Genomic DNA, 27,237 nt, shown 5'->3' with positions numbered 1-27,237 from the left:
CACTGAAGCTCAATCTCAGTTAGGATATGCAGCAGGACACACCAGCAAGTCCACGTCTGGATGACTAAAACAGCATAATGAAGGTTTTGAACAGACTTGAATCTAATTGAGATGTTTTGGCCTGAGCTTAACAAGGTCGTTCTTGCTTAAAAACCATCCAAATGTGTCTGCATTAAAATTCTAATTTTGGACAGAAGAATGGGCAGTGGTTTGGGTACCTTTTCCCTTAATAAATTAAATCATCATTTAAAAACATTTTGTATTTATGTGGTTATCTTTGTCTAATATTAAAATGTGTTTGATAATATGATACGTGTAAGTGTGACAAATACAAAAAAAAAGGAAATCAAATATTTCACAGTACTGTATGTATAGATTAGCTGGAGTTTGGCCCTACGGCACTTTCTACATAAGGTGTAGAAGTTTAAACAGCCATTAAAGAAAAGCACATATCAAAGAAAAACATTTGAGAGTGCTATAATGTCCTTATTTTCAAAAGTGAACAACTTTCTTTTTAATCTTATGAAACATGAACTGATGAGTGATGATGCACAATGTCCATTTAATGTTTAATGGGATCATTAATCATACATAATTTATGATTTTTAATGGATAGAAACACAGAGCTTATAACCACCACTTCGGTGTTCCAATAGCATAGTGTGTTACCTAAGAATTTATAATTATGCTCTGTTTTTATGTTATATTAGATTAAAAAAATATGGTTTTCTTTCAAAAAACCAAATGTTTTTTTGTTTGTTTTTTTTAGATGTGGTGAACTTTTATTTCTGTGATCTGTCATTTATCACTCAAAGAAGTTTTTGTAGTTTGTTAATGTTGCTACTTAATCTGCATTGTTGGATTGAGCAAGTGTGCGTTTAATCTTCGTGTTCTGATTTTATTTTTATTTGCTTTTGTAATAACTGGCCAATAACACTTGCTGAAAATGAAGTTAGAAGGTGTCAAATACCTGATTATATTACATTAACTGTTTATTATTGTTATTATGCCTTTGTGTTTATTCTGCATTTGAATGTTTCCCTGCAAAGTTAAACCAGTTTTAACTACTTAACAGCGCCACTGCCGGCTTTGTTCGTCAGTATTAAAACAGTGAACTGAAGCAAGTAGTTAAGCTGTGACGTTTTATGAGCAAAATCCTTACTTAATTTATCTTTAGCTGCCAAACAAAACAGAGAGGCCGATATCTGCTTACTGAAGTTGCGTTACTTAAGTAAGCTATTTGAAGACATGTTTATTAACTGCATGTCAACATCATTGTTGAGTCATACGTTAGTCACAGAAGATATCTGAATGCGACTGCACCAAGCTCAACAGGAAAACGACAATCTTAATGAGCTCTTATTAGCCTGACGGGGTAAACTTCAAGCCACCGAAGGGTGACTTTACCACGAACACGGAGCTCAAAGAAAGTTCAATCCTTCATGTTGACGAATAGTGCGAGTCTGATAAGTTTCCCTCTGCTTTACCGTTGGGAAGTTATCCCTCTTGAAGGCACTGCCATTTGCAGATATGGTATCATGTGTCTCCTTACTGGAAGTCAGACTGCATTATGTTGCAAAATGACTCAACATTACTCCGCCTACGACTCGTTCTCTGGAAGTTCACCATGCCCACTGCACTCACTTACAGTTTCTGTTTCAGCGCAATGATAAATACCGAGGCAGCAGTATACCCCCCTATCGCGGTCTTCCACAGACACAGTGAAAAATTCACGTAGCCTAAATTCCACGGCAATGACGAGACAGACATGAGTCCCAGACTAAAAAAAACAGAAGAGAAAAAAAGAGCAGTTTTCCTGTTTGGGAACACTTCGCTGTGAATCATACAGCAGCCCTGGTAGCTGTCCAACTGCAAACACACAGTACACACAGGTCATGTGCGAACTTGAAGGCAGGAAATAAAGCGCGCTCCTCTGTTCGTGCGTAACAGGGAAGTGAGTCTAACCTAGTTTCTACGTTGTTAAAAGTTGCTGCGAACGGCTGGCACCGAAAGTTCCGTTTTCTTCTGTTTTATCGACGCGTATTGCTCAGCTTTCCGAATTCAGCTTCAGCATTACATCGAGACACTGAGTGATGGAAGAAGGGCACGTTCTGTAGGACTGTTCGGTGGACTCGTAAGCCCAGCAGAGGGGGAAGAGGCGACGAGCTGCAGCTATTGTTTTTTTTCAATGTTTTGAGTTCTCTACTTAGCCGAAGGTAAGCGTCAATGTGCCTTGTTTCATTCTGCTGGTGTTATCTCCGCTCACCACGAAACCGTGTCAGTTCCTAGAATCGCGCGTAATGGATGTGAGTGTTTGTCATGTTTTGCTTGTGTAACAACAGGCAGGATGGACGTCCGTTGGCCTTAAACACAGCCTTACGTCGCAGTTTTGTCACGTTTTATTTCTTTGAACACCAAAATAGTGATTATGATTTTTTAAAATATATTTTTATCTTATAAATAAGTATTTGGTAAATACTTGTCTTTTACGAAACGTGGAAGGGAGTTATGTAATTATCAAGGCAGCATGAATGTTGCCACCTTAGTCCCTCCCTTCATGCCTTGCTGTCCAACTGTTTCATCCTGTACCCTCATTACTCCAAAATGTGTGCCGTTTTTGTGGCACCAACACTTATACTGGATGGAACCAGAAATAATTATAGGCATCAAGTTCATATCATCTAGTGCAGTAATCTTATGACATCTCACAAATATTATAGTTCTAGTAAAACAGCATTTCCATTGCGTGCAAGTGTGCACTTTAAGTCTTTAAAATAACTTTAGAATAACTAAAGATAGTTACTCTGGCAGGGATCCAGTGTTCAGCCTGGCACCGCTGTGAAAACAACACACACCTTGTAGCTGACAAGGATATGTCCTGCAAATGTTCAGAGATAAGGCAGCGCTCCTGGCAGGCAGATGGGCACAATCATGAAAATGATTCACACTATAAACTCGCCATCAGTTAGCAGTCCTAGAAACATGAGAGTCCTCCCCACTACTTCCCACAGTACACGAAAGAAACAAGCGGAAGTCTCTTGGTTTCTCTTTCAAATCAAATAGTTTGATTTGTGTGACTGTTGTGTGTGACTCTACAACCTTTATTTTATTGCACTCACACAAAAGAGTCCAAGCATAAGCTGCAAAGAGGGAGCTGCTTTTGCACATGGAAAAGTGGTTGTTCCCTACATTCTTCTGCATTTTCTTGGCTTTTATGTTTGCGTCTGTCTGAGCTGTACACAACATAATCTGTGTTGGCCTTGGAGGAGAAATCTCTCCTTATTTGTGTCAAAAGCGAGGGCCTTGCTCACTCTACATGTTATACTTCAGCTTTGTGCACAATTTTTTCAGTTGCTGGGGAAGTAATTTTTGGTGATCTCACTTAAAGCACAGGAAACTTTAGCCTTACTTATCAGAAAAAGGATGATTTGGCGTTTAGCTTCAAAAGATACGGTTTGCTTGGTCAGTAGGGGAAGCAAATGCTTTCGTTGTGATGTCCTGGTTAAGTTCGTTGTGAAGTTAGCTGTCAGGCTGAGAAACAAGAAATGCCACATTCAGCATTTAAAACTAGTTTTGATTCTCCTTAGTAGAGTCTAACTGATGTATTGGCCAGCTGATATTGGTCTGCCAGGCTGGTATGTATACTGGAACTTTTCTTTTTCAGAACGTAATGTAGAAACAAATCTTGAAAGTAATTTGCCATCATCTAGTTTTTTGTTTTTTTAAAATATCTCTTTATTTGATTTTTTTTTGATACACAAAAACAACAAAAACAAAAACAAACAAACAAAAAACCCAAAACAAAAAAACAACAACACAAAAAGCAGTCTGAGACATATAAAACTAATACCGTATGGTAGATAGTAAATAATTGGGTCTACCACCCATTTACACATTTGTCCTGACAAACCCAACCTGCCATCGGCAGCTCCACTCCGATGGCAGGTTGGGTTTGCTTTTTGTGTTGTTGTTTTTTTGTTTTGGGTTTTTGTTTGTTTGTTTGTTTTTGTTTTGTTTTTGTGTCACAAACCCTGACAAACCCAACCTGCCATCGGAGTGGGGCTGCCGATGGCAGGTTGGGTTTGTATAATTTCACTCAGATCGTCAGGTAAGGCGACCGTGGCTCAGGGGGTTGGGAAGCGCATCTGTAACCAGACGGTCACTGGTTCGATCCCTGTGCTCTCTGTCCTGGTCGTTGTGTCCTTGGGCAAGACACTTCACCTACTGGTGTTGGCTAGAGGCCATATGGCAGCCTCGCTTCTGTCAGTCTGCCCCAGGGCAGCTGTGGCTACAACTGTAGCTTCCCTCCACCAGTGTGTGAGAGTGAATGAATAGTGGAATTGTAAAGCGCTTTGGGTGCCTTGAAAAGCGCTATATAAATCCAATCCATCATTAAAGGGCGCCATATATCCAAAAAGATATTGTCATTACCGCTTAGTTTTGCACTCAGTCTTTCCATTTGTAGGACTCTAAAGATTTCTTTATACCACTGAGTTATTGTTGGTGGTTTTTCAATTAGTTGATCAGTTGATCCGATTGAAAACAATACATTTTCTTGCCAAGAACAATAATTTACATAGTAGTTTATATTTGTTTTTATCTGGAAATTTGTTCAGAGTTGGCAGCCCCAATAAATACTGAGCTGGATCTTTTTGTTTTCTGCTTTTAAGTATACCCTTTAATTCTTTTGTTACACAGAGCCAGAATTTTGAAATTTTTGAGCAAGTCCAAAGACAGTGCAAGTAGGTCCCCGCCGCAGATTAGGGCTGCTCAATTAATCGAATTTTAATCATGATTACGATCTGGGCTTTCAACGATCATTAAAAATGACTGAGCCGATTATTAGCCCCTCCCTCATGCTTTACTCTCGCGCTGCTCCGTGTGGCAAATCAAGCGCACTGCTCTGCATTTCGAACACGCGTCACAACAATTAAGAGGACCCGAGGGAAGCTCAGAAAGCTAAGCAGAAGTTATTTGGAGAGGAGTGGACTGCCGTTGGTTGAAAAGAGAGGTAAAAAAAAAAAAAAACTTCAGTGGTGTGGAAACATTATGGGTTCGCGGAGTCAGACATGGATCAAGTAGACACAGTGTGTAAACTTTGCTATGGTGTCGTAGCTGCACCACAGAGCAACACTGCAAAGTTTACATTTTTCATTTATTTCTTTTATTGCAAACATTTGCACTGTTATCAGTATTTGCACACTATTTTATATTATTTTTTAAAGTCATTATTCAATACATTGTTATTGTTAACCCTTTAAAGCCGGTCAGAGCAGCATGCTCGTTTTGTGTAACTATTTTTAAATCCCTGTAGAACCTGAACCGCTAAGCTAGCACAATAAATTTTTTTCCATATGAAACCAGAGGAGTTGTACTTACATCTTATGCCATCAGCTTGTCCTAGGTCACGGTTTCCTTCCACATATAGCTTTGCAAAAATTGCATAAAAAGCGCTTGCAGGAACAAAAACATAATATTCCAGAAACACGCTTTGCCGATCTGATCAGCTGTTCTTAACACTTCCCACATTGAAAAAGAGGTCAACACGAACTATCGCAAGTCATTTTCCCGGAAAATGTAGTTTTTTACTTGTAGGCCTTAGAACTCGAATTGCACTGCTGGAAATAGTTTATTTTGATGCACATGCACATTCTTTGCAAATTTGCATCATAGGATTGTTTTTTTGTTTTTCCTGCAGTGTATATAAAAATTGCTGTATCTCCAAAAATAAAACTATGAAGACACTCAAAATAAATTTCCTGTTGTTGTAAACTATTTTTTGCAACTTTTTTGTATTTAAAGTTTTGAGGGATAAACCTCTTAAATTTCTCCAAGTAGAAATATATGTAAAAAAAACAAAAACGATTTTCAATTTTTTTTGTAGTTTATTGCACTTTTTTGCAATTAATGTAGTTACTATGGACTTAATACATACACATTTTTAAAATATGGGCTATAACAGTTGTATTGATGTATAGCAACTTGAAATGCTCCCACAAATGGCACTACAGCATGTAAAAAAAATATTATAAGCTCTGGCGGACTTGGTTCTATGGTAGATCTTAAAGGGTTAAATAAATATCGTCAAATAATCGTGATCTCAATTTCAGTGAAAATAATCGTGATTATCATTTTTGCCATAATCGAGCAGCCCTACCGCAGATTTACATTTAGTACATTGTGCTGACCTACTCGGATCAATTTTATTCAGAAAAGTAGGCGTTCTATACTATCTATGTAAAATTTTATATTGTGTTTCTTTAAATCTATTATTAAGGAATAAAGAATGCACAGACTGTATGCACTCGCTCCAGGCATGATCATCACAATGACACTGGAGGTCTCCCTCCCAACTCCTGATAAGTTTTCCAATATTAGATAAGATAAGATAAGATAGAACTTTATTAATCCCTCGGGTGGGTTCCTCTGGGAAATTCGGTTTCCAAAAGCACAGCACCGACAGAAGTTACAGTTACAGAATATTATATATACACACACACACACACACACACACACACACACACACACACACACACATATATAAATACAGAGACAAATATAAATAAAATATACGAAGGGGATAAATAGAATAAATAGGAATAAAAATAAAAATACAAGTGAATTGCACATTTCAAGTATTGAGGTCTATTGCACCATTGACTATTTACAAAAGTATTGCACAAGGTATTGTACAGTGAGGTGAAGAGGCACTACAGCTTAGTTGTTCCCCCCTCCTTTGTCCTCCTGTTTCCCCTCCCTCTCCCCTCCAGAGAGGATTTAAACAGTTTGATGGCGTGTGGGACAAAGGAGTTTTTAAGTCTGTTAGTTCTTGTCTTGGGGAGGAGCAACCTGTCACTGAACAGACTCTTCTGGTTGTTAATGGCCGTGTGCAGAGGATGCCCAGCATTGTTCATAATGTCCAGCAGTTTTTTTAGTGTCCTTTTCTCTGCCACTGTCACACTGTATTATAAAACTGTCTTATAGTACTTTTATCTGCATTTAAATGTAAAAAGAACTTTTCCATGGGTCCTAGTTGCATTGTATTGTGTAAAGTATCAAAACTTGAAGTAATTAAGTGACGGGCCTGTAAAAATGCAAAAAAATCCATTTGATGTATTCCATATTTCTTTTGGACCTGCTCAAAAGAAATACAATCATTCCCATTAAACAAATCACCAACCACACGTATTCCTGCGCCAAACTATCTCTGAAATACTGCACTTGTCATTCCAGGTGTAAAGTGCTGATAATTTATAAAAGGTGTTAGGTAACTCAGTATAGGATTACTTTCAGTGTATTTGTTCATATCCCGCCATGTTTTTAAATAAGTATCAATCATTACTTGTTATGTTTTTTTGTATATTTACTCACTAGTTCACTTAAGAGATTAAATGGCGAACATGTCGAGGCTTCAAGGGGATTCTCTGTCTCTTTTAGATATGCGTGGATCCATTTGTGTATGACTCTACTATGGCATGACCAGTTATAAAGCACAATGTTAGGAAATCATCTAGTTTGACTTGCGGAGCAGCTCGAGTTCTGGCAATGCTCTCAACATTGGCCAAACAAAATTTAGACTCGATCTTGATGTTTTATAGGATTTGTTTCTGAATGGTTATAGTTATAACTGTAGATCCGTAGGAATCTTCTGGAAACTGTAATAAAAAATATCACTCAGCAGCAATTTCACTTTTGCTTTTCAAGAATTGAATGTTGATTTGAACTCATCAAGTAATCAATTGATTTTATTCATCAGTTACTCATACTATTAGTCAGAATTTTTTTGATATGTATGAGTCACCAAAAGTAAAGGTTGAGTGTGTTTTCTGCAGTATTATATTATATTATATTATATTATATTATATTATATTATATTATATTATATTATATTATATTTGCTATTGTTTAAGACAAAAAGTAGCAACACGTTTTTGAAATATGGAGGTACTTTGGATCACTGATGAGTCGCTCTGCTGTTTCAGACTTAAATTGAATTCATCACCAAAACAAATTTTCCAAAGATTTTTAACCTTCTATGGGATGTTTTGTTTTTTTCTACCATTTTACAGAATAATTGAATGGATGATTTAGAATTGAAATGATGAAATAATTAGAAGTAATCTTTATTTACTCTCAGTGGTAGGAGATTGTGTTAGGAAGGGTGTGTATTTAGAAAGTGAAGTTAACGAAAAGGCTTAAAGGAGTCATTCTTCTTCCCATGAGCCAAATTATAGGATTTTCTCTAGTCATATAATTCGATTCGAGTTCAAAACAGTCGCATAAGAAAAGCAAATTTCCCCACATTGGTTTCTGAGAATGCCAGTGGAAAATGACCAGTTATGGTTTGACTACCCCGTAACAGATTTTATCATATATAATGATATGAACAGAAGGTCTTCAGGTAGGTCTGGGTTTTTCCCTATTTCACCCAGTAATGTTTATTCAGAAAAAATAGATATATTGTATCCCTGGTGAAAAGCTGAATATTTGTTTTTATTACACAATTTAAAGCGTTGAGCTGTGAAAATAAAAGGTTTTTTTTATGGCACTGTTTGTTTATGACAGCGTACCTTGACCTGGTGACACATTTGGCCAACAACACAACAGCAACAAGATGCGAATGAGCTTCTGCAGAAATGCTTTTTCTCTCAGTGTCTGTGTAGCAGTGCGTCTGTCATCCTTCGTATTTTGACTGAATTCACCAGGGCAGTCTGCAGACAGCGTAGTCTGTGAAACACTGCAAGCCTTCACTGGCCAAGGTTTTTGAATAATGCATTAACTGATAATAATAATGAATATGGAAAAGTAATACAAAGTGATAAAGTACAAAACATGTCCTGATGGATTCTCGTTTAAATTGTTACATTTCACAGCAAACGTGCCAGTCAGATAAATACTACTGTTTTCATTTGCTGATCATGCAGTGCTCCCGTTTAAGGGGGATTTCTCTATGCTGCACATTTTGGGTAACTTTATGAAAATGCAACCAGAAAAGACAATAATACTGTAGCCACGTGATAAAGATTTGCTTGAAAAAGCAAAAACCCATAAAATAATCTGTGTAGAATTGAATAATATGAGCAAGTTTACATGTTAGAAGACAATTTTAAGGGATCTCTTTCTTTAACTTTGTTCCACACTGTAGATCCCCCCGCCTCCCAACTGGGGAAACTCCCATGATATGACACGTCCACTCACATCTAGCCTATATTAGACATTATCATAGAAATAGGAAGTAAATATTTGGCCTGGCAAACGATTTCAGCCGGACCTGTTGCAGTTTTGTCATCTACGTCAACTTGTGAGGCCAAATAGTGACAGGAGAAACTTAATCATTCTGAGTTACTCTCAGGGGATAAATGCTGGAAAGCTGTTCAGCACATCAGAGGGATGTACGTGCAACAGGCTCCTGATGTTGAGATAACGCTAGTATAATAATATTGTGTAATCACACAATACAAACATGCACAGTCTTGAAAAAAACAAACCGATTAGTGTTCTTTAATGGAAAAATGTTAAATAAATGACAGAAAATGTAGGCACAGAAAGCAAGGAATTGGCAGGCAGGCACGAGTTTCCACGTCTATCTACAAACTAGTGACATAAGGGGCAGGAACTTGCAGAGACCACTAAAAGCCTGAATTGGTAATCTGACAAATATGCTATGATGCTATTCTTTGATTGACTGCGACAGTTGTTTCTTAAACATCGGTGTTGTATTTTACAACCCTCTGACTTGGCAGTAATTCAGTTATGTTTGTTAAGCAGCTTAAAGAGGAAAAGGCTAAGATAGTGATGGATTATACACTTAAACTCAAACAAAGTCATTATTAGGGTCTAATCTTTAACCCAACCAGTATAGCAAGTATAGCACGGCAAGGTTCTAGATAACTGAGAGAATAAGAACTTTGTTATAAACTGCTGCTTGACAGTGAAAACTGTCGAACAAATCAGCCTTTTGGCTACAACAAAGAGCCACGTTACAAAAGCCCTAACCCAGTATATAAACACAGGGCCAACGCAAGAGGAAAAGACTCAAATAATTCCATTGTCTTTTTCATACTCCTGCATACACCTACATAATTATAGCTCTAGAACCAGTTCAGTCAAAACACAAGAAACAAGAGCAGAAAGCCCTGTATTACAGCCTGTAGGGTTTTTCCCTCTGAGCTGTTTTGGGTTCTGTGTTGCCCAAATCTAATGTTACAGCACAACCAGAGGGACTAGGAACACGAAATCACATGTACATTGAAGTTATTTCTGTTATGCTGTTTCTATTTTATCGTAAAAATTCAAATTAAACATGTACATTGTGTCGGCTTCTTTGTGCATTTATTCATCAACCGATTTGCTATCATCTGACTAGTAATATTCAATCATATTCATGTAGGACTATGTCAAAGTTATAAAGTCCTTTACTGTTATAAACGTCTCTTCATAGATGGTTTCTTGGTGTCAGCATTAACAGGATCCAACATTACATTTACCATACATTTTCCGACCATGAGTGAAGTGGGGAAATCAAACATCATATCTGTAGTTGCAGTCTTCATAAGCATATAAAGACTAAATGATCGTGTCGGGTTAGAGTGAGCTGGTCTCTACTAAAACTCTTAACATGATAAGTTTCTTCTGAACATTAAAACTGGCTGCATTGTTGTGTAATGATGCATGGCACCTAAGTATGTTGGGATTCTGTGACCTGAGGAGTGGCACTTTTGTGGAATAGACTTTTACTGCTGGATCTTATTTGGTCTGTATCAGATCAACAGCTTTGAATCTCTTGTTGTGTTCCTTTGGCTGTTTATGACTCATCCTTAGTGGTGTGTGTTGTCCTTATAGGGAAGGAGTGGGTTTTATGGGGTTTGTCAGATTTACAGCAATGTTTACGTGGGTGTTTCATATTAACGTAACGTCCACAAGAATGCCGGGACTTGGAAGAATTAGATTCCTGGAACAGGTAACAAGTCAATTCTGTTAGTTTTACGGATAAGCTTTTAGATTACAACCATGTTTAAACTGGGTTTTATTACTGTGTTTTGCTACATTGCTGTGTTTTTGTGTTTACAAAATGTCTGCACACAGACAGACTTCTACATTTGCCTTTGTGATTGTGCCAGTTACTGTTTTTAACATGCTGGCATTTTTAAAGATAACGATCTGAAAAGCTGTTTATATTTGACAAAGCTTTTGATAGCATGGTGAAAAGTGCCACAACACTGAGTGTCATGATTCGGCCGTGTGGCAGGCAGGATGAGGACCCAAATTGCAAACTCACAGACACGGGGGATAAACTCAAAATGCAGCTTTATTGCTGACAGGTGATAAACAATAACGATGATACAAAAGCAATGCAAAACTACACTAAACTGGGAAAAGCTAAAGTAACATATACCGGAAGACACGGGGAGAACCACACACGGCATGAGGGAGAACGCGACGCCGAACAGAGGGAGACTCAGACAGAAATACACAGAGGGTAAACGAGGAAAGTGGGCACACAGGTGATACTGATAATCATAACGAGACAGGGCGGGGTGAACTGAACATGACATGTACAGGCACAGAGGTTCAGACAGGAGGAGAGAGAGCACGGGGAAAACAGACATAACGGGCTGGGGAAACATGGAATAAAACATAAGGAGAGACGAGGGCTCACAGATACACAGAGGGGCACACAGGGGGTAAAGGCCACGAAGGGAAAACACTTAGGGAACAACACAACAGGGCAACTCAGAAAACATGGCCTAAATAAGGAACGAAATACAAAAATACAAGGAACTAAGAATACTGGGCCCACATGGCCCAGGACCATGACACTGAGATGATGCATTTTTTACATTTTCAGTAAAAGATAAATGTGAGACTACAACATAATAAAAATTGATGGGTTTTTTTTTATATTAAAGAGGCTCTTGAAGCAGTGCACTTTGTCAAAAGTTTGCTATTCAAAATGCAAAAACATACATGTGAATATGTAACACTGCAAACGCAATTCAATACACACGTGCACACTCACTAATCTCTGCAGCTGTGGAGTGATAGTTGCTGGATTTGAGGAATTCTGGCTCGCTCGGTGGAAACGCTGTTACTCAATGCTTTGTTTTGTCAGTTAAGATACAAAAGTTTAAAAAAAAGTTGCTCAATGTTACAAAACAGAAATCGTGACTCGGGAATGGCAGTTTTCTTGCTTGTGTCACACCGCCTTAAAAAGCGTATCATTTCTGTTGGAGAGGTCCTACAACAGGTGACTCATGTTTCCACCAACTTACATTAATAATGAATCAGGAAATCCTTTTCAACTTACATAATTACAGTATTACTGTCAAAAGATATGCAAGGCTTTGTATTACAGTGAAAATCAAACGGCTCATCAACATGCCAGTCGGAAAGTTTAACTTATGGTCAACTGTCTGACTTTCATGTTAGCTTTAGAAAAACAAGCGTGCGGTTAGACTGTAGTTGGTTGATCCCAGCAGGATCATTTAAAAACATTTGTATCTCCGCAGCTGTGCAAACTGTTTATGAACAGCGTATGTGCATGTTTGCTACTGGCGCAGTTGAGCTCTGATATCTGTTGCAGATATTACAAATTAATTAAAAATAATCAATTTGTTGCTTTGTTATGCTATTCAGTGGATCCTTAGTATGACCAACCAATACTGGCCTATCACAGAGATTCACAGTTACTGTTGTTTTGCTTATGTGCTGTCTGGTATGCAGCGAAGGGCGACTAGTGATAGGTAGGAAATAAAATATGGTGTCAACAGAGCAGCTCAGAGTTTTTTTTCTCATTGTTTAAATGTGCTCAGGCCTGCTTTCAGCACATGTTGCAGAGTTGGCTGAACAGATGGTTGTTAGGGCTAAAGGGGTATCACAGCAATGGCTGGCTTGTTTATAAAAACACGAACAGTGTTACATACTGCATGTGTATGTATGTATAGAGATGAAAATCATATTGGGTGATAAATTAAAAAAACCTAACCTTTTCTCCATAAAGAGTGACGCTGACCTAAAAATTCCAGCTCTTGTCTCTTTGACAAACATTCAGATAATTTTGATCTGTATTCTCTTTCTCCCTCTGGACCCATAAAGCAGTGGTTAACACATTAGCCTAACAAGGAAAAGCTCTCTAGTCTGATCCCAGAGGAGGCACAGCTCCCTTGGTTGTGTCAGGATGGACATCTAGAGTAAAAAATCAAATCAAACACTACAGACTGTAGCGTCTCCTGGTGAATGAAGGAGCACCTCAATGTTGATATGCTGTTAAATCAGAAAGATGCGCTGTTTAGTTCCACTGTGTTTAAAAAAAAAAAGTCATGGGAAAGGTTAGAAACATGTAATTTCTTTTTACTCCCTAGCCCTGCGTGATCATGGCCCAGTGGATCCACATGACTCAGATATTGCAGCATCTGCCTTATGAGACAGTCAGCAGCCTCTATCCACCAAACACCTTCCCGATTGAAGTCAGGCATTACATATCTGAATGGATAGAGAACCAACGATGGTATGATGCACACACATACTGTACATGTACATGCTTGTATAGTTTATATATACACATTATGCATGTTTATTCTTAATAAATATTGCATGTGTTTATTCATAAGGGACTGTGTGTGTGTGTGTTCTCACAGGGAGGACTTTTCACAGGAAAAGGTAGAGCAAGAGAGTCAAGCTCAAATTCTGTTGGACCAGGGTATCAGCATGATGCAATCCGTTGCTCAGCAGAATGCCAATGTTGTCGAGAAGATGAAGCTGATGCAGATGAGCAGGCACATGGTAATAAAGCCAAAGAAACTATCAGTTTTTTAAAAAAGAAAGTGACATTTTATTTGAGTTTATGGGCTTTACCATCACCCATAAAATTTCACCTTTGCAGAAATTCCTGTTTAGATTTTTCAACCTTCTGCAGCATTTGTTGCTTGGACTTCAAACTTCTGAAGAATGCAAAAACCTTGGTAGACTTTATGACAACTTTAGAAACTTCCTTAAAGCTGCTACAACATACATGTTAGGAATGCATTGTCTTTGATATCATTTGCATTCATTATTGCATTGCATACTTATAATTAGTGGTATTATTTGCTTATTTTACAGGAACTGTTTCACCAGCAGCCACTGAAGTTTGCACTGATGGTCAGAGACCTCCTCAGGCAGGAGAGGGCTCTGATAAATGGAGTAAGTCCCTTTTATGTTAAGTCTAACTAAAGTTTTTTTCCAAAGGCAAACGTATTTATCCCTCAAGTTTTTCCACGTCCTCACCTCAATTCTGCCTATTTTGGCGATCTCTCGTTTTCGTCCTTATGTTGATACTGTGATTATTATTCCTTATTATTCAGACGTGTTGTTATATTTCCAGGGTGGTTACATTTTAGGGTTTCATAGGGGTTTTTGATTACAACGTACCCACTGCATAGATTTCCTGCTGAAACGTAAATCCCCAGTAGTAGCAACAGTTCAAATCCTTGATATTAAAGCATCTTTGAGTCTGTCAATAGGAACAGTGTTATTGCAGGTGTGGCAAGTTGGTGAGGTGGAAATGGGGGGAGGAAGCAGAGAGCACAGATTTAAGTGGAGGCTGATTGCCTCTGATTGAACTAGAGTAACTATTTCATTATTGAGATTGACAGTGTGGGAAAGTGGTAGTGAGAGCGAGCGGTTTTAAGAACAGAAAAACAGCCTAACACCCACGAAAGCAGATAGGTGTCTGATTACAGATCTTCCTTAATGAACTTCATATCTGTTAGGTAGAGGAATTATCTACCAGAAGAGGCATTGGTTTTATGCAATGAGTGGCAATAAAATTTGTGTAGTTATTTAAAAAACAACATTATTTTCTTTATATAAAAGAAAATGAGTCATGAGTCATAATTCATGCTGACCTGATACTTGTGTTTTTGATCAAATCTAACTTGCATTTCCAAATATGTCATATTGCAACATAAAACAGCTTAGCTCTTCTTAGAAATCCCCACAAGACATCATTGTTTCAAGTTTACTTCTACCCTTATAAAAATACACTGGTGATAGCTGGCAGTCACAAGCCACGAGGTTATATCTCAGGGGGAACCAGGTGAAGCTGATGTGTTTACCAGATACAGTTTATGTTTAATTGTGTAAACTATTGTGTAAAAAAACCCACAAAAGCAAAAAAGGTCAAGCTGTGGTGCTTTGCAAGTCCATTTAATGTTTTTTCTGTTTATAGACCTCCCCTGCACAGTACCCAGCGTACCCGACGAACGATATGTCCAAGCAGGACGTGGACGAACTGGTCCTGAAGGTGCTCGAAGTCCAGGAGATCCGAAAAAAGATGCACCAGATACAAGAGGAGCTTAACTGGGAGAGGCAAAACTTTGAGAGTGCACACTCACAGGGTAAACGCATGTTTTCCTTTAGCAGTACATGAATGATTACATGCCTTAGATACCGTAAGCAGTCAGAGCGCAGTAATAACTGCCAAAAGACTTCAACGGCAAAAATACAGCTTACATCAACAGAGTTCCTGTTTTTCAAGGTTAAATCATAATCTCTTTTTATTGTCTGCTTCCTTTTCTTCTGAGTCTGTTCAGCTATTTTAATTCCACTTGTTAATTTTTTTGGAGGATTTGTTTTTAAATGCTTGAAAAAGAAAGAGTTTTCATAAAAACTTTATTTAGAAGATCATTCTCTGGCGGCGACATGAATTAAAAAAATCCAGGTGCTGCGAATGGAGCGCTAGCTGGTCTGCTCAGTAGGAAGTGGCAGATGTTATCATTTTTCAAAGCAGAATAAGTAGAGATGGCACAGTTACGTGGATGTTGGCGTTTTTTTTGTTTTTTTTAGATACCTTAACCCCATTGTCTGGGGATGTTGCTAGTGATATTTATTTTTATCTTTATCTGATTTGATGTGTCAAACCGTTTTTGAGGTCAAGCTTTGTCTAATTATATACAAGACTTAATGTAGTAAGATCAAATGTGAAGCACTCACTCACTTTTTGAAGACCCAATAAAACTGAATGATCAATAGAGGAGGTGCTGCCCACTACCAAAGGATTTCTAGGTGGTGCTTTTTGTTTAATGTTGGTCATTTGACCCTCATCATAAACAGTACTTGCATGATGTTCTCAAAGAAGTATGATTAGATATCATTTTTTATTATGCATTTAATTGTTCAAGCAGTGAAGCTGTTGGAACCACAAGGTTGTTTTGTTTGTAGGGCTGCAGCTACTGATTAATCAGAATCAGAATACTAATCCCTAAGGAAATGATCTGTTCTATATTTCTGATAAGAAAGCTATTAAAACAGCTGAACAGTCTAGAGTACGACGTAAAGGACAAAGAAAAAAGTAAGAAAAAGTTGGAGCAAATGAAACAGGCTGCATGCTATTTTAGTAATAGTTACTTTGGTAATAGAGTAATCTATCAATTATTCATTTTATTATTCAAGTAACTGGATAAAAATACTTTTGTCTTAATAATGACTGATAATAAACATTCAAAAGAGAAAAAACAAGAGTTTTTCAGAATGAATGAACACACATATGCAGTTAAACCCTTTGATTGTACTCATGTGCCGTACTGAAATTACACTTTTTAAAGAAAGCATTATGCAAACGTTTTTTTCAAACGCATACATCCAAACTTGAATAAGTGGGGTGTTGAGTGGGGTTACAATGTGGCTTTTTCACTTAGGCATAATTCAAACATTAGACATTAGGTGCGCCCCACTTTTTGCAATGTGATAGTTACGATAGGCTCCAACCCTCTGTGACCCTTTTTTAGGTCTCCAACATAAAAGTCAGTCTGTCAAAAGAAACTCACCTTTAGGTTGTGCAATCTTTTCTTTGCCAGAAAGCTTGTTTCTGAGGGAAAAAAAAACGTTTTCTACGTACAGCACAGGAATTCCATTTTATTATTTAACTTAAAGCAAAGCAGCATTTCCCAACAATGCAGGAAAGACTCGACATGTCATGTTGCTTCTTGTTTTAACAGGGTCGTTCCAGCAGAATGGACTTGATTCTGCAAATGCAGAAATCAAGAAACTTCAGACTCACATCCAACAGCTGGAGTACAATATACAAGCAATGGCCACGGTGAGCCAAGGGCTTATGTTACCATCATCAACATTACTGGCATCCTCGAGAGAAGTTAAACTAAATGTCTTTAGAAATTTTCAGGTTATTAACACCAAAGAACAAGACGAGATCTTCATCCCGTTTAATTAAACCTGTTTGATTTTTTGATGTTCCTCAGCTCATTTAAATATACTGGTAGTTAATAGATAAACAGTTATTACTTGATTACTTGTTTTCAGTTAATAATCAAATTGCAATGTGTTTGGATTCTGGTTTTTGTAGAAACGTTCACAGCTGCTGAAGGAGTCTATGGAGCTGCTGGGCATCTGCCAGAACCGATTTCTTAACAGGCTGAACGAGTGGAGGTGGGAGCAGCGCAAAGCAGCCATAGGATTTCCTTTTGATGACAACCTCAGCCCCCTGCAGACCTGGTGAGCTGCACACCACTCCACTGTTTGTACTCACAGCCTTTGTGGTATTGGTTTATGCCGTCCTGGTTAAAACCCATGATTCGGTGTCTTTGACACACTTGTTTTTATGTTCCAAGTTTAACACTAAAAAGAGGGCACCTTTATGCACACAATCCAGTAACATACCGCACTCTCGTTTAAGAGATGGATTTTTGAAGTCTGCATATTTTCAGTGATTTTTGGATTTATTTGAAAACTTTATTGATCAGTATCCAGATGTAGCAAAGTCGGCCTGGCAGTTGGTTTGATCTGTTGTTTCAGTCTTCATTTTGCTCAAATATGAATTATTAGAACTTTTGGATGGATTGCAGTTGGATGAATTTGGTGATCTCCAATCTACCATTAGAGTCAAGTCCTTTTTTATATCCCTCCTCAGGATCAACTGTAATCACTTTCTTGAATACTTACCAATTCTTACCACCACTTACTGGACACTCCAATGACTCCATCAGATTTCAGCTTATTTAACACAGAAAAAAAATCTCTGATGGAGAATGACTGTATGAATTATAAATGTATAAATTGGTCAATTATTAAACAAATATTTTGCATTTTTTACCAGCTTGGGTGTTTGTGTTTTTGCTTTCTTTCTATACTTTCTCTGTTAGGGCTGAGCAGCTTCTTGGGATGAATGGAAACCTGAGACAAGAGCTGATGCTGACTGGGGAACTGACCTCGGAGCTCCAGGAAGGGCTGTCACAACTTGTGCAGGTTTTGATTGAAAGGTAGCACAGTCCCATTGTTTCCTTTCTTGTCTCACAAACAGCAGTGTAAAGGAATCACTTTATTACCTTTTTAAAAAAGAAGAAGACAGTTGTCTAACTCTGTAACCCTTTCAGCTCTCTTATAGTGGACAAGCAGCCCCCACAGGTGATAAAGACACAGTCAAAGTTCTCCACAACTGTGCGATATCTGCTGGGAGAGAAGGTAGCTCCTGGGAAGCCTGTGTTGGTGAAGGCGCAGATCATTAATGAAATACAGGCCAGGAACCTGGCAAATGTACATGGGTGAGTCGTGTGTTTCTGGGCTGGAATCTGAAATCCCCTCACACTTTGACAGAATATCCTCACTGTGGCAAATTGTGAGGGAAGAAATAAAAACTGTGATCAAGCTCCATCGCTGGGTCTCTCCTCTGCTCTCTGTCTCTGTCATGGATGCATAAGAGGCGTAGGTCTGCGTGTCTGCTTCCCCAAAGGTGCCACACAGAGCAAATAGGCCACAAAGAACCTGCAGAAAATTGTGCAGAGCAAACAGAGCATGGGACAAGATCTAACATGTACTTGATGTTGCAATCTTCCCCACATCGGAAGTGTGGAAACTATGGGCATGTTTTCTTATTCTTTATAGCACAATTGGCAGGAAACATTCACACCTAACTTTCAAAGCTCTTCTAAAGCTCCTGTTATTTGCTGTGTTGTTATTAAAGTTTAAATGTTGTGTTCACAGTTAAATTAAAATCACCAAAATTCTTAAAATAATTATTTCCCACATTATTTTAACACAATAATGTAGATACATAACAGAAATCAGCTGCAACCATTTATTATTTACTTGAAAGGCAAAGGTGTGAGTAAGCCTAACTATACAATTGTAGCGTTTATCTACAGTAACATTAACAACAGAGTCAGCTGTTTGGTTAGATTTATTAGTTAACACTGAACACCTCATATTGTCAACAAGCATTTCTGCTGTGTAAATTTGATCTGAGGCTGTGCAGGATGTATGTCACGATCTTGTTTGTTTTTTTAGCATCTTGTAGATTAGCACATAATTAAATCAAATTAACTACAGAGGTTAAAACTTTAAGTGGTTAATATCAAGGTACTGACTATCCAGTATTTGTATGAGGAAATAACTGACAATAAAATGATGTTACCTGCAGTGATAATGTTGGTGAACTCATCAACAATTCGGCCGTCCTAGAACACAACGCAGCCACCAAGAGCACATGCTCCAACTTCAGAAACATGGTATGTGCGGGTCTACATTTACAGCTCATATTTGATTGACGTTCAGCATCGTTGGGAAATGCAAACTTTGTTTTTGATTTAACAGTCCATCAAGAAAATCAAGAGAGCAGACAGAAAAGGATCAGAGTCTGTGACAGAGGAGAAATTTGCCCTCCTGTTCTCCTCAGAGATCAACATCACAGGCTGTGAGACTCCGTACAGGATACAGGTTTGACCCTATCCGGCATTCTGACTGTTGTTTAACTGTTCACATTACACAGTTGACTTGAGTTGTTTTGCTAACTTATGATCTGTTTTGTTGAATGCATGCTGAGCACACATACGGTGTAGTTATGGTGACTTTAAAGGGGTCGGGTAACGTAACATGTCTGATTACAGGTGATCTCTCAGCCAGTGGTTGTTATTGTTCACGGCAGTCAAGACAACAATGCTGTGGCCACCATCATATGGGACTGTGCATTTTCTGAGCGAGTAAGTGTGAAGTTCTTCTTTTGATTTTTCCTTTTTACATTTAGTATTGCAGCTTGTCTTTTCTGCTGTTACAAGTGTTTGAAAGCTACAACATACAATATGTGCTTCATACTCTCGACTTGACCCCTGAACTGGAATTCAGCAGGGACTGGCGAGGCATTATATCAACTTCCCCTTGCGGTGGAAGAAACACAGAGGCAGCTGTTAGGAGGTGACTGTTGCTTATAAAATGCACAAATGCAGAAGCAGCAGCTAACAGCATATCCTTTATGCCTTCGATGCTTGTTGGCTCCTGGGAACACGAGGCGGGTCTGGGCCCGCGCTGGAGAGTCGGCGCAGTGGCAGGATGGCTGCTGTGTTGCCTGGGATTACTCCTCATCCCCTACCCAACCCTGTTGCTGGTCACATGCTCTATAATGTTGTACTGTGGACATTTCTGTGCTTTCTGTGCAGAGGAGTTTTTTTGTTTCCTGTTCTCATGCTGCCTCCTACAGCCCAGCATGAGTAGAGGTCTCTTTTTTTCCTCTTGTACTTTCCCATTGTAGTGTATATGTCATAAAGGGATAGTTTGTTCCTGTTAAACCATTTTTTAATTTTGCACATTTCTGAAGTGTCATAAAAATAGAACATAAATAAATAGCAGACATTTATCATGAGGGAATAAACGCAGTTCACCAAAATTCTAAAGTCTGCATTTAACATCCATAATAGTGCGTTTATATATTTTCCTTTTTCTCTTTCCATTTTAAATTTGGTTTTACTCGTCCCCTCACAAATTTAAAAAAAAAATATGTGTATCAGTGTTTTCGCTTTATCAGCCTTTATGTCACTGCCATCAGGACAGAGTACCCTTTGTGGTGCCGGACCGCGTGCCGTGGAGGATGATGTACAACACTCTCAACAGCAAATTTACATCTGAGGTTGGGACGCAGCACAACCTGGACCAGTACAACCAACACTTCTTGGCACAGAAGGTCTTTGATAAGCCCGACTTTAATGAGGATTTCAGCAACATGATGGTTTCCTGGGCCCAGTTTAATAAGGTTCGCATGTGCTTATATTTGCTGGCACAGGTCACTTTGACCCACAAATCTTACGGTGCCTTTCAACATTACAGGAGGTTCTCCCAGGTCGACCGTTTACCTTCTGGCAGTGGTTTGAGGGAGTAATGGAGCTGACCAAGAAACACCTGAAGACCTACTGGAGCGAAGGGTAGGAAGATTCTGCTGCTGTTTCACCAGTGAATGTCAATAGCCTGTGATAAAAAAGCTTACAGTGTTTTGCTCCAACAGGCTGATATTTGGTTTTATTGGGAAGCAGCATCTCCACCTGATTCTCAAAGACAGGCCCAATGGAACATTCCTGCTTCGATTTAGTGACTCAGAAATTGGAGGCATCACCATCGCTTATGTGTCTGCTACTGAAAGTAAGTGTTGACAGACCACTGGTTAATGTTCAGTTCAATGTTATCTCAGCACCTAAAGCAATGTTAATCTCTTTGACTAATAATTTCCATCATAGTTTTCGTCAACAACTTGTTTTTTTTTTCCTAACAAAAATAAGACGATAACTAAATAAAAACTAATGCACGACGACAAAAACTATGATGACACTTTTGTCGATGAATAAAAACACGATGAAAATGTTCCTGAGTCATGGGATCCAATCAGAACTAATTAAGTTGTGTACATAGGCGGGACAAGTTTGGAAGTGATTGAATCGTTAAATCCTTGTGGAGTCAGGTTAGATGCACACGTCTGATCTGCTGCCAAGAAACAGGTGCTCCCTGTTTCTCACGAAAATGTATCAAAATGTTATAAGAGAATAGCAGACATGTGACCACATTTCACATTTAATGTCAGGGAAAATAAGACACAGAAATCAGATTTAGTCTAGGATAACTCCATGATATTTAGTCTACGAGAACCAGACTGAAAACAATTTAGATGTTTAAATTATGACTAAAACTAAATGACATTTTAGTCAAAAGATTATGAATAAAACGAAAGCAAAATCTGCTGTCAAAATGAACACTGACCTAAAGGATAAAGGCCACTCTTCCGAGGATGCCAGTTTTCAAATTTTGGACAGAGAAGACAGATGGTTTGAAAGAGGAGTGAAACAGGGGCATCTGTGTTCTCTGTGAACAACCATCAAACAGAGCAGGTGGCTTAAGACACCAACTCTCTGCCACCTACTATGCAGTCTCAAGCTTCACTGATATGTTGCTTTCAGGTGACCTCAATAGTTCACGTGATAGCATAATGCAAGTTCTCACAGTGGTTTCACCTGCTCTTCTATGTTGAGCCTGTCTGCCTCTCATGTCAAAGCAAGAGGTGGTCCACTAGTTTTCCTGATTCCCTTTCATACTGAAGGGTGTTCCTCCCAAAGTGCAAGTGCAAGAAGAACATCTTGCATTCAGGTGACCTCAAAAGGTCACATGATAGGGTGAGGCATTATCTCACAGGGGTTTCACCCAAAATCTCTGTCAGTAATGACCCACGCTTTTACCTTGTGATGGGATTTAAAAGTGGGTCAGTGACCTTCGTAAGAGATAACCCCAACTAGGGTTGAAATACCTGAGATTCTCCACCTTTTGGTTGTAGAACATAAGAGGTGATAAGAGGTGAAACGTATTCAAGAAACTTAAAGAAGTCAGTCACTTTCTTTCCAAGCTCCTTATGTGCACCTGCTAAAAATCTTTGACAAGCTTGAATCTCAGTGACCTTGACCTCAAGAAAATCACCTACAGTTTTCAAATTTGTACCAAAGGTGCATCTACTAGGAGGCTGAGGGGTAGCACTGTTGGCAGCCAGTACTTTTGAGTAAAATATTTGCATTTTACACTGCATTTCGACTCGTTTTGCAATTGGCGGTTATAAACATGACGTGACAGATCAAACTTTTTTTTCCAGATGGAGGACAAAAAATCCAAAACATCCAGCCTTTCACCAAGAGAGATCTTGAGATCCGTGGCCTCGGGGACCGCATCCGCGACATTGACCACATAACGTATCTGTATCCTGAATTTCCTAAACATGACGTTTTCAGAAAATTCTACACAGGTAATGGTTGTCCTGTACAAAGACAGTCATATGTTCTCAGTTTAGGAAAAGAAAGTGAAAGTAAAAAACTAACCTCTTTTTTGTGGTTTGAAGCAGAGCCTACGTCGTCCACCAACGAGGGTTACATCCCTGTGTCTCTCCAACTTAAAGTCGGCATGTAAGGATCTATTCATAACAAATTAATACATATAGGGAACATGTCATGTGTATGTGTGTGTATCTTTTTATGTGTGCAGGGATGCCCAACGCCCAACTTCCAGTACACCATCTTCCTTCAACATGTGAGTGTCACTTGTACAGTCTTTGGTACAGTATTTCCATACCACCAGCTCTGCTATTTAAGGAAGAGTCGTTTAGCACAGGCAGCAATTACATGAAAGGTGTAATTGCTGCCAATGCTACCCATTTATAGTCACAATTATACTTACAATGAAATCTATGAGGTCATCTGTCATGAAAATAAGAAAACACAAACATTTTAGTGTTTAAAGCTAAAAGTTATTGAAGTTTTAGATAGATAGATATGTTTTTTTATAAAACAGTGCATTTGAAGGTTCATCGATAACAACAATAATTATATTTTAACATTAATGGTAATGAACAATACTGTTAATTTAAGGTAGGTGTGGCATAAATATCACATTAGGTGGTGTAATTAAACATCCTGATTTATGCTTAATGCCATAATGCACTGAAGCTTCAAATCTAGAAAATATACTTCAGTTATGACAGATCATGTTTCATTTCATGTCTCATTTTGTTTTTGTTGTTAATAGTTAGAAAAGATAATGTTGCAGTAGCTGTGCTGTTGGACTGTTTGCCTTTTTTGTTTCGCTATCTTGGACTTTGGTTACACTTCATATTATGTGCTTTTATTTTGTATGTCCAGGGATACCATGCCCTCGCTTCACTCTAGCTTCAATGTGTAAGTGTTGCTTTTATGTATTTCTCTTTTATACTCAACATCCACACCAATTACTTAATTTAAATCTTTCAGTGTTTTTCTTTTAAATAACTGATTGACCCACTGTTTTTTTTTTTCTACTGATCTGGACTTTCCTTTTGCTTCACATTGTGTTCTTACCTTTCATTTTACATACATTTGCAGGGAGCCTATAGCCCCAGCACCTATACTACAAGGGCCTGAAACCTCACAGAGTAGCTTCTCTATGTAAGTATCAAGCCTACACATTTTTTTAATCTCATTTAGAGCAATCTGTTCATATTAACCAGTGATAATGTGATAACTCTATATATTTCACTTCCGTACCACGCACTCCCTGTTTCAACATAAATATCTATAAATTATCAGAAATGATCAGATATTCAGATTCTGGGCACAAAAAATATTGAAATGTGAACAACTTTGTTTGAATATTCTTTATTGCGTCTTGAAAACAGCATATCTACAGGAAACACACTGTTGTGTACCACATTTACGATGCTACTTGACAGTCTGTGTAATGTAAATAAAATGTGAAAACATTTTATTTACATTAAACGGTGCCACGGAAATAAACATCTATACATGTGCGTGTATTCCTGCTTCACATCGCGGTTCATCTTTCATGGACTCACTACATCGCACATTTATCTGTGAATCTATATCGTGGATTTCTGCGGTCTATACGTATTTTTATTATTTTTATTATTTTTGTGGTTTTTAACTATTGCTTCTTCTTTCAGGCAACAGTTCCCGTCACCGTTCAACTCATCAGAGTTCTCTGATGAAATAATAGATGGTGCAACAACAGCTCCTGGCCTGGAACCCATGTACGTTTTTTTTTTTTTGGGTTAATTTCTGTAAGACATCCATTGCAATGGTGACTGATTATTAGACAGTAACATCTTACGCTTGCGCTCTCTTTTTCTAGGCTACCAGATTTGAACTTTTACGATTAATCTAGAGTCTTCCTGTGGGCTGTGCAAAGAAGAAGCCGGCTAGAGATTGAAGCCAGACTTGTGTCATGTAACAAACGTGCCACCATTTGAGCAGATTCTCTTCCTTGACTCTCAACATCTAAAGTTTGGACTACGACCAGTGAAGATTTTGAGACAAACTTGATTTGTCTGGGGCTCAACATGTTAAGAAAGAGGAGAAAATCAGTTTAAATCCAAAGTAAAACTGAGAACAAACCAGAACAAAAATGCTTTTTTTGCAGCCATCTGTGCCTTTGTGTGCATGTCAACAAGAACTTGCCTAGTGGCAGGTCTGTTAATGTCTTTTCTTTTTGCTTTTCTTTTCTCTTCTGTTGTGTGTGTGTGTTTCTTTGCTTGTATTTAGGAAAAGATTTGGATTACTGTACAGACTATAGCATTTTTCCAACAGTGGCTATAAGTGTGACAGCGGGTATAAAAAGGGCAAGGGCACATGACATTGCTGGCCAGTGGACTTTAAGACACCAGGGGATTTTGTTTTATTAGTGTTTGGAGTATATTGCATGTTGGTCTATTTTAGTCATACATTGTATGTAACCCTTTGTGTTTTCACTTTTCTCACAGTATATTATTCATTTAGTCTCTGCATATAGCGCATGGTAAATACTCATTAAGGAATAAACACCTTTTCTGGCAGTGGTGACTGTGAGACTGTCACAACACTGACAGACTGCGCAAAATGTCAGAAGTTATGAAGGGTGATGGGCAAAGTTTATATTAGATCTACTGTATGTCAATTAAAAATTCAATTTTGTGTTTTCTGTTCTATCAAACAATTTCTTGTTTAATGTCAGCTGATACTTAGTAGTTCTAGTTTTATTGTTTTCAACGAACTTTGTGCCACTGTGCGTGTTTTTTTAAGTTTTTTTTAAGGCCCAAGCATACTAAAAAAATACCAAAGAAGAGTCAAAGTAAAAATATATTTTCAAACCGATTTCCCCTTATTTCCCTTTATTTTCAAGCACAACAATAATGTTATTAAGTAAGCAGTTCAGGAAAACAGACAGTTAAATCCATAGACGTTTGGACAATAATAGAATCTTTGTAGTTTTGCCTCTGTACACCACCATGGGGGATTTTTAAATCACATATTCAAGTTGTGATTGAAGTGCAGACTTGTAGCTTCAAATGGAGGGGTGTAACAAAAATATTGCATTAACAGTTTGGGAAAGTACTGACATTTAGAGGCTTAAAAATAACTAGATAAACTAAAATTTCTGCACTTAACAGGAAGGAAAATCGTGCTGTACTGGGCTGACATCAGGTGGTTGACTTGGCCATTGAAGTATAGCCTATTTTCTTTGCCTTTACAAACTCTTGGGTTGCTTTAGCAGTTTGCTTTGGGTCCCTTTGCAATGTGAAACACTATTTTAAACTGTTTTGCAGCATTTTAGATGAGAGCAGAGGGTTTGCCATGTAATATTCTATAAAAGTCTGTAATTCCTGATCATTTAATGCAATACTTTTGATAAAGTCTTTGAATTAAAGCTGAAAATCTGCACTTCAATCACATGTTGATTGTCAGGTTTAGAAACCCCTGGGGTGGAGTACAGATGCAAAACTACAAACATTGTGCTGTTGTACAAACGCCCATGGACCTAACGGTAATTCTGACACATTATAGTGTTTTCTCACTTGTCCGAGCTTTAATTTTTTTTTTTTAATTTTATTATGGCTGTTTTTATATGGATTGAATGTTAACCCAAACCAGTCATTCCCATAAAAGATGTTTTTACAACAAGTTTAGCACTACCTATCGTCACTGCCAGTGCTGTGCATGTTATCACATAACAGTGTGTGTTGGATGTTGAGAACAGATGTTATATGTATACTTAACCTTTCATATCTTGTGGAGTGACTTTTGTTTATATCACCCTGGGGATACTACTACAATCCTTATAGTCTTTCACTGTGGAGACAAATAAAATTTCACTTTTTCTGTAAATAGTCAAAAACATTTGTTTGAATTTATTTACAAGAAATTGGTCATTTCTCCCTTAAGTCAAGATCCATGAGTTATCACTGCACAGTGGAAAATATTCTTCAGTACAAGCAGCTGCGGACAGATGATTTACAGCTTTCGAGGTACACAATCTCATCTGATTTGTTTATGGAAATGATTCGTTTGGGAGTGAGAAGTGTGTTATTAACTATATGACGATTGCTGTATAAATATAAGAATTGCTTTATTGGTCTATGCTGACTGAAAGCATATATCTAAATCCTGTATTTCTTTTTATTACACTTACTCTAAAAGAAAGGAG

The 27,237-nt window shown here is 38.1% G+C and overlaps 1 protein-coding gene across 3 annotated transcripts; it reads left to right on the top strand.

Moving 5' to 3' along the window:
• The first annotated feature begins 1,744 nt into the window (after positions 1–1,744).
• stat6 (signal transducer and activator of transcription 6, interleukin-4 induced) lies at positions 1,745–26,918 on the top strand. 3 transcript variants are annotated; one of them, XM_082519595.1, is made up of 22 exons: positions 1,745–2,216; positions 13,362–13,507; positions 13,638–13,782; positions 14,101–14,181; positions 15,209–15,377; positions 16,977–17,077; positions 17,342–17,490; positions 18,138–18,254; positions 18,369–18,536; positions 19,412–19,499; positions 19,585–19,707; positions 19,878–19,970; positions 20,810–21,013; positions 21,088–21,182; positions 21,263–21,396; positions 22,886–23,035; positions 23,129–23,192; positions 23,272–23,316; positions 23,925–23,960; positions 24,144–24,206; positions 24,722–24,808; positions 24,910–26,918. In XM_082519595.1, the coding sequence occupies exons 2-22, from the start codon at positions 13,374–13,376 to the stop codon at positions 24,935–24,937; spliced, it is 2,274 nt and encodes a 757-aa protein (XP_082375721.1). In that variant the 5' UTR covers positions 1,745–2,216; positions 13,362–13,373; the 3' UTR covers positions 24,938–26,918. The 3 variants fall into 3 exon arrangements, with proteins under 3 accessions (XP_082375721.1, XP_082375719.1, XP_082375720.1); XM_082519593.1 differs by lacking the exon at positions 1,745–2,216 and adding an exon at positions 10,887–10,960; XM_082519594.1 differs by lacking the exon at positions 1,745–2,216 and adding an exon at positions 10,888–10,960 and having other exon boundaries at positions 23,132–23,192.
• Positions 26,919–27,237: the final 319 nt, after the last annotated feature.

Source organism: Aulonocara stuartgranti (genome assembly GCF_965226115.1).
Source record: "Aulonocara stuartgranti genome assembly, chromosome: 20".
Classification (NCBI taxonomy): Eukaryota; Metazoa; Chordata; class Actinopteri; order Cichliformes; family Cichlidae; genus Aulonocara; species Aulonocara stuartgranti.
The sequence above is the reverse complement of the archived record's forward strand: the minus strand, read 5'-3'. Positions and strand labels throughout refer to the sequence as shown.

Coding starts and splice junctions, on each gene's coding strand:
- stat6 (XM_082519593.1), top strand. CDS start 10,925: ATGCCGGGACTTGGAAGAATTAGATTCCTGGAACAG. Junction 13,508..13,637: donor TGGATAGAGAACCAACGATG/GTATGATGCACA, acceptor GTGTTCTCACAG/GGAGGACTTTTCACAGGAAA. Junction 19,971..20,809: donor ACTGTGCATTTTCTGAGCGA/GTAAGTGTGAAG, acceptor CACTGCCATCAG/GACAGAGTACCCTTTGTGGT.